Raw genomic sequence first — 13,882 nt, forward strand, 5'->3', positions numbered from 1 at the left:
GATTGGCGAAAGCTAAATATCCCAGGTAAGATTTTCCATTCTATCAAATTTGTGTGTACATAAAACCTGCGTAATGTATATGAAGAAGGATAGACGAAAATGTTTTTACGATCGTACACAAGTGACTCAAGCTCGTGCTAAATATGCCGTTTGTTATAATGTGGGTTGCTACGCTGTAAATTAATAGAAATATTTTGTGTAATATTTCAGATAAGAACGTTCTAAAAAAGAAGTGGGAGAACCTAAGCAGACAGTACACCCGCTATGTGAGGCAGTGCCCGTCCCGTAGTTCTGGAATAGAGGGGACACCGAGGTAGAAATGGATGTTGAGGAAGCTGCAATTCCTTGAGCCACATACTAAAGAAGCCACATACTAAAGAAAAGAAAAGCTGGTTCCCTTGGAGATCCCCTCTTGTGTTGCCGGATTCATAGAGAGGATGCAATAGGAGATGGAGGACAATATTGAATTTTCACCACATGCAGAATCCACAACAATTGAGCCAGCGATGGACTGTGCGTCCACTTCATCTGGAAGTTTTTTGCCTCCTGCCAAAAGAGCATGATGACAAGAAATGCAGTGGTGGAGAAAATCTGTGGACCTGATGGACAAAATTAACAAAATGTTGGACATGATAAACACGACGGAAGAGACTGAAAAACGGGAGATTTTTCAGTCCATCCAGTGGATTCAGAGAAAATATATCGAGGTGCCTGACCATCTGAGGCCTCGCTTAGAGAGGGCATTACATGCTGTACTGTATGACCTTGACAACCCTGAAAAATTATGTAAGTCGTTCAATAAAAGTTTTATTTTTTAAAAAGGAAGTGTCCCTTTTTATTTATTATACTTTCCTTAAACGAGCTAAAAAACAAGTTGTTTTGAGATGCCAACATCGAATAACAATAAAATAAATAATGAAAATATAAGTAATTGAAGAAAGATAAGAAATTAAGTATAAATTAAATAAATAAAATCCTCGGAGCAACAGGCTATAGAGGGTTCATGAATTATGTGCCAAGGTACATCACACCAGTATTATAATGTGAATGAAGCCGCTCAATGCATAGTACATTATCATAACATTGGAACACGTCTCTGCTCCATGAACTTATTTGTTTACCTTGATGTCTTGAATTGTTATCCTACTCACACGCGACCTCATGTGAGTCACCTTGCCCTAATCTACACATGGTAATCTGGTCCTCTTTTCAGATGCATCCAGAGTACATATCATAACATTGGAACACGTGTCATCACCTCCTGCTCCATGAACTTATTTGTTTACCTTGATGTCTTGAATTGTTTATATTGAATATATTGAATAAATTGAATTGTTTATTGGTACAGAAGGCCAATATTGCTGACAAGACTTTTAATGATCATTCTACAAAATCACAATTATTTCCCTATATCTTGATCCATTGAAAAGGCACTGTGCCAGACTCGGACATGTAGTAACCGCATCGCTCATCCCTGATCTTTTTGGCCCTTGTTGTTTCATTGTTTGCCCGTGGCAGGGAGGCTTGTTGTAAGGAAAGGTCTTGCCTCCATCTTCCTTCAACAATACCACTGTCTGGTCCTTCCTTGTCGACAATGTCTGCCCTGTAAACATCACTGCCTTCAGTCTGTAGAAAGTTATGCAGAGCACAACAAGCCAGGACAATCTTCTCCACTGTGGTAGTATTATGTTTGTTGTTCATGGTAAACAAAACATAAAAGCGGTTGGCCATGATTCCAAATGCATTTTCCACAACTCTCCGAGCGTTTGACAGCCTGTAGTTGAAGATGCACTGTTCTACATGAGACCGCGGTTTGCATACTGCTTTCACAGATACTCTGTCAATGGAAAGGCATCATCTGCCTCAATTCAGTATGGAGACATTCGGTCAGTTCCTGGGAGTGGTGCAGGGGCAGGAATGTTGGTGGTTCTGTTTAACAGGGTAGTCCGAGTGTGCATTCACGAAACACCCCAACATCAGAAATACGTCCATTACAACCAAGATCTACATACAGAATTTGTACGAGCTGTCAACCAGTGCCATCAACACAATGGAAAAGGTGTGTTTGTAATTGTAATACATTGAATGTTTATGTGTTTTCCACCCAGAGCACCCAGGCAATTTGGGAAGTTCCACTGAGCCTTGAAACCACTTAATACCTCACATTCACTGTGTCTGGGCACTGAAAAAAGGAAAAGTAAAGAAAGTGAAAACCTAATCTTTTCAGATTTCAGTATTATTTGACTGATCAATATTCATGGAGTTTGTAATTTATTTACAAATTGTATTTTCTATTTTTAAATCTCTGAACACCCCTGCCTTTTGAATGTATCTTTATATCTTATAGTAAAATATTTAAAACATCTACTTAAAGTGGGAGTTTGTGAGCATAGCGTAATCGAATCAGAATGTTCACTTTTTATAGCGTACACAAATTATTTCAATTACATTAATGAGAGAACTTCCTATTTATTTGAATATTTTTCTGACTAATGTTACAGATATAATTGTTTAGTACTCAACACGGTTTGCATGTAAACTTCAACACAAACCTCAAATCGTATTTTACAGCTTAATAACAATAACAATTTAAATCAGACATACCTTGAGTTATTTCTCATGTTGCACCTGGTAGATGGCCTCACAGGTTTCAGGGACAAGTTGACGAATTGTCGAGACACCCATTCGAGAGAGATATGAGGGTTAGATTAAAAATTATTATACACTATACGTATACGCCATACTTAAATGAATGCTAAAAAGATAATCAAAATATAAAGTATAATTTACTAGCTTCATCTAAGAGCTTAAACGTTTGAATACACATTCACAATCAACATTTCACTCAGACTGATTTACACTGTTTTCAAGGCAAGCTTGGAACGGACGTAGAGTCATGACAACGGGTATTTAAAGATGTTTGTCTGCCCTTTTCACATCTTGGGTCGTGGATCAAAAGAACGAAACAGGGACATACCCGTGAGGGGGGGACTAGGAGACAGGAACTCCCACCCAAGGACATTTGAATAATTAGAAAAGGAAACAAAGTAGGAAGAACTCTCCACAGGACATCATGACAAAGGGAGTTTGAAGGAACCAATAGAGCGATAGGGAGAGGACCTCTCGGCCCGGAAATTTGCCTTAAATATAGCGATATTTCTATCGTTCAGGACTGCTTTCCCGGAGCTATCGACCAGTAGAGCTGCCGGCAAAGAGCGTGTCCAATCGATCGTAAAATCTTTTATCTTTGTTTGTCTCGAATAACCGACCCGTTACACTCTGCATTGACCTTTTCTCTCCATAGAGCAAAGTATAAGACCCGGACGTGACGTCGTGTTGGAGCGACGGAAATATTTGAAATCAACTTGCTCGTTCATCTCCAGTTCCCGACACAAATTCAGAGAAGCCCCCTGAGCTTGCTACTGTGAGATCCAGGACTTCATCCAGGTAGTGCGATTTTTTTACAGTACACTTTTGTCCCCCATCTCGTTGCTTTGTTTCGAGGCATTTTTTTTGTGGGACGGGGGCAGCCTACGTCAGACCACACGGGACTGCCCGACGGCGTCAGACACCTGTCGATCCCAGTGGTGTACCCAGGCCTTTATACTTTATAAGTCTGTGTTTTGGGGCAGGAGCGGAGTGAAAGTATGATGTATTATATTCTATGTTAATCATTTTATCCTTTTTACAACTTTGTGTTTTTTTCCTTTGATCTATACTCTTTGCAATTATTTATCTCTTTGACCTTTCTTCTTTTTAATCGCACTTCTTGATCTTGCTTTTATTGAACTTCTGTACCTTTTATTGTCTGCTGTGAACTGGAAATCTAAGTTTGAGAAGTAGATTTTTTTATCCTACCAGGCCTGTAGAACTTTTTGTTAAGCCCCTCTGGCCACGGATGAAATTTTATTCGTTAAATTGAAGTTTTTTGAAGCAATTAAAAGCCATTTTTCTCATTTCATATAAAAAACAATGTGGTAAGGAAATAATCACAAAAAGTAGCATACATCTTTAAGCACAAATAGAAAAAGGTTTTATAGAGATGACAACCATTACATTCAGGATTGCACTTCTGCTGACAGAATTTCACCTTTAAAAATCGCAAAAGTACATGTACTATGAAATACGAAATATTCAACTCTGACTTGGAATGACGGTTAGTCCATTTACAAAAGCAGTGTTGAATCCTTATAGTCTTATTTTCTGCCCCAGAAGAGAGAAAGGTTTCTCCACTAGAACATGTGCAGAATAACTCACGATGAAGCTGAGCAGTGTGTTCCCCATGAAAAGATACAACTGGAAAGGAGAAGAAATTGTAAAAAAAAATTGAAATATAGAAATTAATATTTAATTCCTTACAAAGTTTATGCCTGAGAAGTGGATTGGAGTTTCCTGCAGGGTTAGGTATATGACCACAATAATGGGATGTACAAGGTAACTGGCAAAGCTTAGGTTTGAAATAGGAACCCACAAGTTCAGTGACAGGAAGTCCATGATGTACCCTGGAAAAAAGACAGCATTTCAACGCTACATCTAGATCTAATAGCCATTTAATTTTTTTAAGTCATTTGTTTCATATACATGTATATATATATATACACAGTATATATATATATATATATATATATATATATATATATATATATATATATATATACAGCGAGAGAGAGAGAGAGACAAAAGTACCATGTTCTATACAAACTATTCATAGCTTCAAACTTGTTATATTTGTGATTTGTTATTCAATAGGTTTGAGATAAATAAGAAGCACCTCCATAGCCTTCCTCACAGGCTAATATGATCCAGCTTACAGCAGTCACCCAGACCAGTCTGTGTAGTCCCTGGTAAATGGCATGGGGTGCTGATGGATGGTCTGGGGCATCTACAAGAGCATAGTAAAATCCAATCACTAGAGCCATGGCCAGCAAGGAACATGTCCATCCAAGAGCCACTTGCCACTTTACAAGGACAAAGAACATAATTAATGTGTGATTTAAGGGTGCAATGTAACAAATGTATTCACAATGAAAAATAGGTTTTTCAATGAAACCCTACCTTTTTCTTCAAAAGTTCTTCCTTCCTCTCTTTCAGGTACATTCCAAATAGGAAACCAATTAAAAATGTTCCATATCTGGAGTAAGGTTTCGTATAGTATAGATTTGCGTAGTCTGGTGAAAGCCTGAATTAGAGAAGTCATCAGATCAAATCATACATGCTGTGTTAAAGTACTACTGGTCTAATTTGTAGTATTAGTAGCTGTACATTCAAAGATAGCCTAAAGAAGTTAACTCCTCTTACCAAGTTGCTGACATAAACACAGGTAGGTGAAGAAGTGCCGTTAATATGGAACTAGTCAAAATGGACATCAGCAGCAGTGCTACGACTAAAGCCGCAAAAATACCTTTGCTTCTGTAAAATACATTTTAAAAACATATATATACATTATACATATACATATATATATATATATATGTATAAAAGAAGTAAACATACTTTCTATAGGCAAGAATCAGAAGAGGGGTTGTGGCGAAGCACTGCATGTCAAGAGAGAGGTACCACGTCCAAGGAAGACACTTTGTGGAGCAGATCAGTGATTAGATAAGTAGACAAATATAGCATCTTTAAATGGTTTGACTGGGTTCACTTACAGGTAAAGGCACTGTGAAGAGATTATTAATCAGCAGCAGGTTAGTCCACCAGTATTTCTCACAATTTATAAAATGTTCATTTAGCCACGAGTAAGGCCCCTTGTTGATCACAGATGTGACACTGACACCAAATAAAATCACAAACATGTGGAGGGGTTGTATCCTGAAAAGCATTTTAAAATTGGTTAAAGTGTCCAAGCAAGTTAATACTTTCTGACTCAACCTTATAATCCTCTTGAAATAGTAATCTGCCACAAGACCTACACTCATGGTGTCATCGTTCCTCTGGATTGAGCTCAGGAGAGTTTTGGCACTTAACATACCCCTGAAACACAATAATTTTAACATAGGAGATACATCAACGAACAAAATATTTTGAACTTCTCTGATTTCTCTCCTCCAAACCTCTGATTGTATCAGAGATAAGTTAACATTTGGTGTAAAAAATCGAAAATCAATCTTATGTTAATACAAACAATTTACCAAATTGTATTTTCGTCACAAAGAAAACGTTTTAGTGTGTTATCTATCCAGCAAAAGACGACAATACACATGGAGGCTATGTGTTTAACGTGTCAAGGACAGGCATATAGTTGAATGGTGACTCACCCAAATAGTAGGAAAGTATCCACACTTAGATTAATAGTCCCTGTCACAAACACCAGTGGGTTCTCTTTCAGGCCAATAAACCACACCTTTTCGTTGTCTGTGGTGGAAGAGATACTGTTCTCAAAATAGTGAACAACTTTGAAATAAGTATTGATCATGTTTTCATACCAAGAACATTGTTCAAAGGATAACTCAATGAATGTGCAAAAATGATCCCTATCATGCTGAGTGCTCTGATGCCTGTCAATGAATTGTAGACCCCTTTCACCGAGGGAGGCCTGCTGAAGAGTCCCTTGGTGGTTGTCTGTAGAGAGAAGGCCTTAAGAAACTGCTGCAAACAACGTCTTAAACAACTTTGCTTTGTCTTGATGTGATCTGAAAAGAAGCCAAACATACTAAATTAAAACATACATCTCACAAATTACACTTTCATATAAATGTGAACGTTAGCTCTCTCCAACTTACCGCAATCTTGGAGACTATCAGCATTTTTTTCACAATTTGACAAATTGTTGTCTCCATTGGTTGAACTTGTGATCAGTGAGGTAGGTTCTACAGTTGGTGCATACTTTCTGCTCTCTTGAAAGTCTTTTACTGCAGTGGTAAGTGTAGCAGCAAGAGGGATTACTACTATAATTAGGCAAAGGATCCTGTGGGAGAACATGAGTACAAGTCCACTACTGAAACAAGAACTCTTTGTTGATATGACAACAATGTCTGTACTTACAGACATGTGATTCCAGATGTCCCTGGATTTACTACTTTGGACAAACATTGCGTCCTCAACACACTCTGTGTAGAATCATTGACCAGAATTGATGGTAAAGTAGGAATAAGAGAGACTTCTCCAAACGTCATCACTCCTTCAAATGAAAAAATAGTGTGATCACCTTGATGCAAAATGCTCGTGTTACATGCACCTACTTGTAGTGATGTCGTAACATTTCACCCATTTCATCTCATATATAGGCAGGAGTTAGCAATCTTAGCAAAGGTCTTGCATTCATGTCTTTTAATGTTTTAATGCCCTTATTCATGTTCGGAGCAGCAGGGAGGCCTAGACTTTCCTCACCCCAATGTGTTCCCAGACCAGCTGAGAGACATAATCTCTCCAGCATTTCCTGGGTATACCTTGGTCTCCTAACGTTGGGACATTTCCTGAACACCTCACCAGGGAGATGTCCTAGAGTTATCCTAATCATATAATCAAGCCACCTTAAGTGACTACCCACTAAGCGGAAAAGCAGTGGTTTTACTCCGCATCTCTCCTGGATAACCTTGCTTCTGACCCTATCTCTAAAAGAGATCCCAGCCACCCTACGCAGGCCCCTGTGATCTTGTTTTTTGCTCAATACTCACGGTCCAGGACCATTAGTGAGGGTAGGGATGTAGATTGACCGGTATACAGAGACCTTTGCCTTTTTGCTTAGCTCTTTCTTTACCACCATGGATCGGTGTAGTATCCGAATAAGTGCGGAGAGGCCAACAGACAAATCAAGGTAGGGAAAATAGTGCTTTCGGTTAAAATGACCCCCACCATAACTGGAACATGGTTGAAGTTCTCCCAGATGCGGAACATTGGGAGTGGAAAATATCTGTACTGGTGACGTAGATAGAGCTAATGTTCGATTGTCTAGAAATCAGGTAAATTTGGGAACCATAACCATAACTTCGCCTACCAGGAAATGCCCATTGTAAACGATCAATAAATTGTTCTGAGTCTCAAATATTGTTGATGATGCTAAGCCGTTGGTCAATAAAACAAATTATCCTGTGACTTTCAAACTAATACTGTCGATCCTGTGGTCGTTCTGTCTCTCTGGGCCCCTCCTTCCACAACAGTGTAACACTCATTTTCACTGATTTTCATTGTTATTTTTTGAGTAGACTTTACTGTGTTAGATTTAAATTATTATATACGTATAAACATACTTCAATTAATGCTAAAAGATAATCAAAATATAAAGTATAAATTACTCGCTGGATCTAACAGCGGGAACGTTTGACTATACATTCACAATCAACATTCTATTCCAGACTGATTCACACTGTTTCGAGACAAGCTTGAATCAGAGTTACGACACCGAAAGTTTCAAAGATCTTTTTATCTGCGAATCACACCTTAAATTGTGTATCAAAGAACAAAGCAGGACACATCCGGGGAAGGGGGAGTGAAAGACGAAAGAGAAAGTGACCCCCGCCCGAAAACATTTGAATAATTTGATTACAGGAAAACAAATTATGATGTCTCTCAGCGGGGAATCGGTGACACAGGGAACTTGAAAGAAAATTTTGGACCGAAAAAGACGACCTCCCGGACGGGAAATTTCACTTAAATATAGCAAACTTTTTACACCTCGGGACCAGTCTGCCCGGGGCTATCGATCTGTAAAGTCGCCCCGCTAATGTAACTTCCGAGAAAACATGTAAGAATTTTTTTTTTGTTGACACAATTGACAGTCAGCAAAGGGAGGTAAAGTTACTGGTAAAGTCACTCCCTTGGCTGTTGTTTATGTTTGGTTGCAACCCTTCTTCATCCAAGAGGTTCAAAAGCCAGTCAACTGGACTGAATTTCTTTAGGAAGACGTTTTGCCTCTCACCACGAGATGCTTTTTCGATTTCAACTAACCTGGGGTTTAGGAGCCAGTATATATCCTGCCAAGAGAGAGGAGCAGAGAGCAACCGGGAGGGGTTTGGAACAATGCATGGACTGAAACCCATCGGGGTAGAAACCCATTAATGAAGTGAGAGGGTTGTTGACCGTCACTGTCCAGCAAAGTGTGACCATCACATGATACTTTTCTAGGGAGAGAGCTAAGAAATGCATCGTAAGTAGCTGAAAGGTTATGCCTTAAGTCCCAACCTCTATTGAGAGAAAGGTTTTCTAGCCTAGTATAGATGGCTTCTTTCACTCCTCTCTGGCCAGCAGCTGTATATTGCTGTCATCAAAAGCATGTCCTGTGTCCTTTAAGTGCAGATGGACTTCATACTTGGCATTTTTTAATGGACTGCTTCGATCTGATGTGAGTTCAATGTCTGCGTATGTTGTTATCATGTCAGAAAAGTTGAATTCAATAAGATCTTACCCCCATGCACCATTTGATGCACCTCCTTCTCTTTGCAAGAGTCTGGAACACAAATCCCCACAAAATAGAAAACAGTTCCCTGCAAAAGAACAACTTTGATTAAAATGTCTTTTGTATGTATCAATACAAAATAAATGTATTTTAAAATATGAAATAATGTTGTCACTGTATTCTGAAACAAACTGATAAACAGCAACGGAAAACCCAACAGGAATCAAGTTAATTGTACAATTACCTGGTTCAAAAACACTTTGCAGAATTGTCCTGAAAAAGAAGTTGTTTGGACAGAGCGGCATTCCTGCATCATGCCAGTTTGGTCCTCATTGCCGCCTAAGAAGTTGCTCCCGATCCTCCCGTATGAATCATACACTAATTAAGAAGAGAAACACTTTTGTATAAAAATAGAATAAAAAAAACATTCAACAGTCCATGTTGGGCAACAGACATTTCTTATAATTGTTACAGTATCAGAAAGGGGTTATGAAAGGTGTTAAATTAACATGGAACATGGAGAAGCTGATAAAAAAAAGAGAGCAACTCTCTGCAACATCCCTGATGGCATATCAAAACAGAAAAGCCCTTGATGCACTCATGCTGGAGAAAGGTGATTTATGCTCTATGTTTGGAGACGTGTGTTGTACTTTCATACCCAACAACACAGCTCTAGATGGAAGGCTGACAAGGGCACTCAGAGGACTTAGAGCACTTGCAATAGAAGCAAAATCATATACGTATATGTGTAGGATGGCTAGGATCGGGACATGGATGAAGAGGACCGGCTAGACTACGAGGAGGAACAGTCAGACCGACTGGTGACAAAGGAGAACAGTAAGACCAACTGAAGATGATGATGATGGACTGAACTACTCAGGAACATGGTGAAAGAAAGATGAAGGTCACACCACACCTTGTGTCACACATTAAAAAATCATATTGCAGGCAGACTATTATAGTTTCGGTCATACATATAGCGTGTGCAGGTAAATTATGATGGTATGTTGTTGGGAAGATGATGAATATTTGATAAAAGGGACCACTATTATGTTTTTGTTTTGTTTTTGCATGGAAGTGACCTGCAATAACTGCTCAGAACTCCAGACCTGCTTGACATGAAACCTTTCTCTCTGTGGTTCCTGACAAATGATTTCAAATGTGAAGTAAGTGAGTAATATTTGTAACATAGTGAACACAAACTTATAAACCTACAGCACATCCCATCATGGAAATAATCTAAAATGCAATTCTATGTTATTTTCTAGGTGAGATGGAGTGATGCATATCAGGTGCTGGACTAACCATCGGAGGTGGAAGGGGTCAACATGTCAAAAGCAGGTGAGATGGTTACATCATACACTCTTTGGTCATTAAAATAGTCATGTTTGGTAATAATGATCAATACATTTCTGTGGCAGGACGCACTGACATGCTGACGCTTATGGTCAAGGTTTTCTGGCTTCTGTTGTAGGAAACACTTGGTCGTGCCTGTCAAGGTGGAAGGTACCAACTGAAGAGTCTTTTTCAATAGATTTTACACTTCAGATGATCGGAATCATACGACTTCATTAATACAATATTTTCCAGGTTCTGTTGACTTTCAGACAAAGAGGATTCGACGTTGTTATGGCAGTAAGGAGACGGCAGGAAGTGAAAGATTCTTGACAAGGAGATGAACCACCTCTGGTCTCTGTCAAGTCGTTGTGATTCCCTGAAAGAGTTTTCTCTAATGGCAGCGTCACAGCAAGGTAAGAGTTTATTTAGCAAAATAGCACAGACTTTATTTTACTCATTCATAAACAATGTCAACATTATGGAGTTGAAACACCTACAAATATACAATATAGTCACTTTTACAGGACCTTTTAAGCATGTATTAATCCGCGAGAGCCTCTTGACTTCCGCGATGCGTGAACAATCAAAGCTTCAAAAAATTAAAATGAAGCATTTTTACCGATTTATATTCACTCTGTACCTCCTTAAAGTGGTTTGAGGTCGTTAAGCACAATCGGGGTTAGAATCGCACTGTTGACATTAAACATTTCAAGTGCGCTTCATAGTTGTAGAATTACGGTAGCCAAAGGACAACAGCAACATAACAGCAACAACCGGAAGTGACGTCGTGTTGGAGCGACCGGAACGGACTCCCTATTTTGACCGTTTTAGGCTGTATGTCTTAATACATGCATATTTGACTATAAAATAACTTGACTTGACTTGACACTTTTGCCCTCTAATGCATTGTGTGGAGCAATGGTAATATTTAGCATATTGAAAGAGCACCCCTTTCTTATTTGTTTATTTATTTTTCATTATTTTGTGTTATTTTGTGAGTTTTGTTAATTTGTATCATTCATGTGTGCAGAACAATTGTATTTCTATTTTTTGACAGGGACAGTGAGTTAAACTTTAGCAGGCACTATGGGCAGCTTTAGGGTCTTTGTGGGTCCGTTCGGCTCATTCGAGTCATTCGATGAAGAGCGATCATGTGCGAAGCAGCCGAGTCAAGTGTCTCTGTGTTTCTGTCTACAGGTGGGTGAATGTACGAGAAAGTTAATAAGAGTGACGCGAATGGTAATAATATGTCAGTGATATGCAGAAAGTGTGATAGTTGTTCGTGTGTTAGACTGACAAGAGGCGTCTGAGTTTGTGCATTACCCGTGAGAAGTTATTGTATTTAAATTAGAATTATGTATTGTATGTGCGCATGTGTGAGAAAGTTGTGAATGGTTATGGTGAGGCTGAGAATGGAAGGTTTGATAATAAGTGTCAATTTAAATATTGGTCCGTTCGGCTCATTCGAGTCATTCGATGAAGAGCGATCATGTGCGAAGCAGCCGAGTCAAGTGTTTCTGTGTTTCTGTCTACAGAGAAATAAAATTATCGAAACCAATGCATGCCTGGAATCTAGTTTATGGTTCTAAGTGTGCAACAATTGTTTTTCGGTTGAGTTTATGGTCATTTTAGTTAATTTAAATATGTCATGTTGGAAGTGACGGCAAGATTGCACCAGAGATCTGCTGCTGCTTATTTTCACCAATCTGATCGTTCCTTACGCCATACAGTTATGAAGTTTTTTTTAAATCTTCAATTCAGAAACTGACATCTTGCCAACACTCAATTCTGCTTTTCCACAATTTTCAACAGCATGAACAGTTTCTAACTGACTAAACATTGTGGATTTGATTTGATTGACTGCTCTTCAATGGACAAATCATTTTAAATATAGTTTAATTACTTACTTAATTTAAAAAAAACATTTGATCAAGGGTCTTAAATTGTGATCAATATTTGAGTTAAATTGAAAAGAAAATAATCCCAAAAGGTTGGGATAGAATGACACGCCTGTGTTTAGACACCAATAACTGCATTAAACAAATGATTGAAAAGTAACTTCAATTATTATCAGTTCATGTTCATCAGAGAAAAACCTATCACACTTATTCATTTAGACGTGTCTCCACACCTGATCTCTTGTATCACATCCCTTCATAATATTTATAAACTCCTGCAATCTTTGACGCACATTAAAGAAAACATTGTTAGCAACAGATACGAGTGTGATTTTTATTTTCAAGTTTGTTAGCCTTCGTTAAGATGGTCAAATGTATTTCCGGGTGCGTAGGAATGAGGTGTAGAAGAGTGTTAAAGCGTAGGTTGGGATGGCATCGTTGATTTATAAGAAGATAGAAACATATGCTTCTTTGACAACATGATGTGAAATAAGAGAAGATCCGCTGCATGCATCAGAAAGACAATGTCTTGGTTCAGGACTCAGAAAATGGAGAAAAGTAAAGATAGGTAAATCTACTTTTTAACTGAAAGCTGATGTATGTATCTGACACGGCAATATTTTATAAGCAGCTAAAATAATTAAAAGGAGAAGTTTGTGCATTGTTTAGAGGCACCAATATATTCAAGAATGTAGTACTTACTAGTAACTGCAAATTCTTTTGGATTTTCTTGGTGGAGCTCCTGAAGGAAAACATCAGTGTCATTCCTGCATTTGGTGAGTGCAGAGCAGCCCCCGATCAGCAGCAGGAACAAAAAGCCCAAAACCATTTTAATGTCTCTCTGTGGAACCAATGCAGAGAATTTCCAAGTAATACCTGCTCAGCTCAAAAATAATTTAAATAAAGTCAATGTTTACATGAAGGCTGTCTCTTCAAAACCTAATTATCCAGTACAAAAATAATTTTCCCAATTATTCATTCCATTTAAATGACAAATTAAAAAACATGTTTCTATGGTTTTTTAAAAAGTAAATTCTGCCCTTTAAAGAAAATATAGACGTATATCCAGTGATGATCAAACTGTATTGATACTGTGCGGATACAGTCACTTAATATGTGCTGGATTGTGATTTTACATGCAATGAGGCTTAACACAAACGTAAATGTATAGTATATATTTTCCTCCAAGTGTATAAAAATGCACTGAGGATGCTGGAGTGCAAATACATGCCAAAATAAACTGACAAAACTGAACATTAATAACAAGTTCCTGGTCATTCAGGATTATGAGTCCAATACAAACAAATCTTTA

At 38.3% G+C, this 13,882-nt stretch overlaps 1 protein-coding gene across 1 annotated transcript; it reads right to left on the minus strand.

Moving 5' to 3' along the window:
- Nucleotides 1-4,188: 4,188 nt before the first annotated feature.
- On the minus strand, nt 4,189-13,399 carry LOC148079189 (O-acyltransferase like protein-like). Its single transcript, XM_087792272.1, has 15 exons — nt 13,273-13,399; nt 9,579-9,712; nt 9,344-9,422; nt 6,985-7,120; nt 6,723-6,907; nt 6,426-6,632; nt 6,258-6,354; nt 5,872-5,973; nt 5,649-5,811; nt 5,494-5,573; nt 5,299-5,409; nt 5,056-5,179; nt 4,772-4,958; nt 4,360-4,502; nt 4,189-4,296 (listed from the first exon to the last, which is right to left on the minus strand). The coding sequence occupies exons 1-15, from the start codon at nt 13,397-13,399 to the stop codon at nt 4,189-4,191; spliced, it is 1,983 nt and encodes a 660-aa protein (XP_087648398.1).
- Between the last annotated feature and the right edge of the window lie 483 nt (nt 13,400-13,882).

The sequence above is a fragment of the Callionymus lyra genome, chromosome 5, assembly GCF_982586985.1.
Source record: "Callionymus lyra chromosome 5, fCalLyr1.hap1.1, whole genome shotgun sequence".
NCBI classification, from domain to species: Eukaryota; Metazoa; Chordata; class Actinopteri; order Syngnathiformes; family Callionymidae; genus Callionymus; species Callionymus lyra.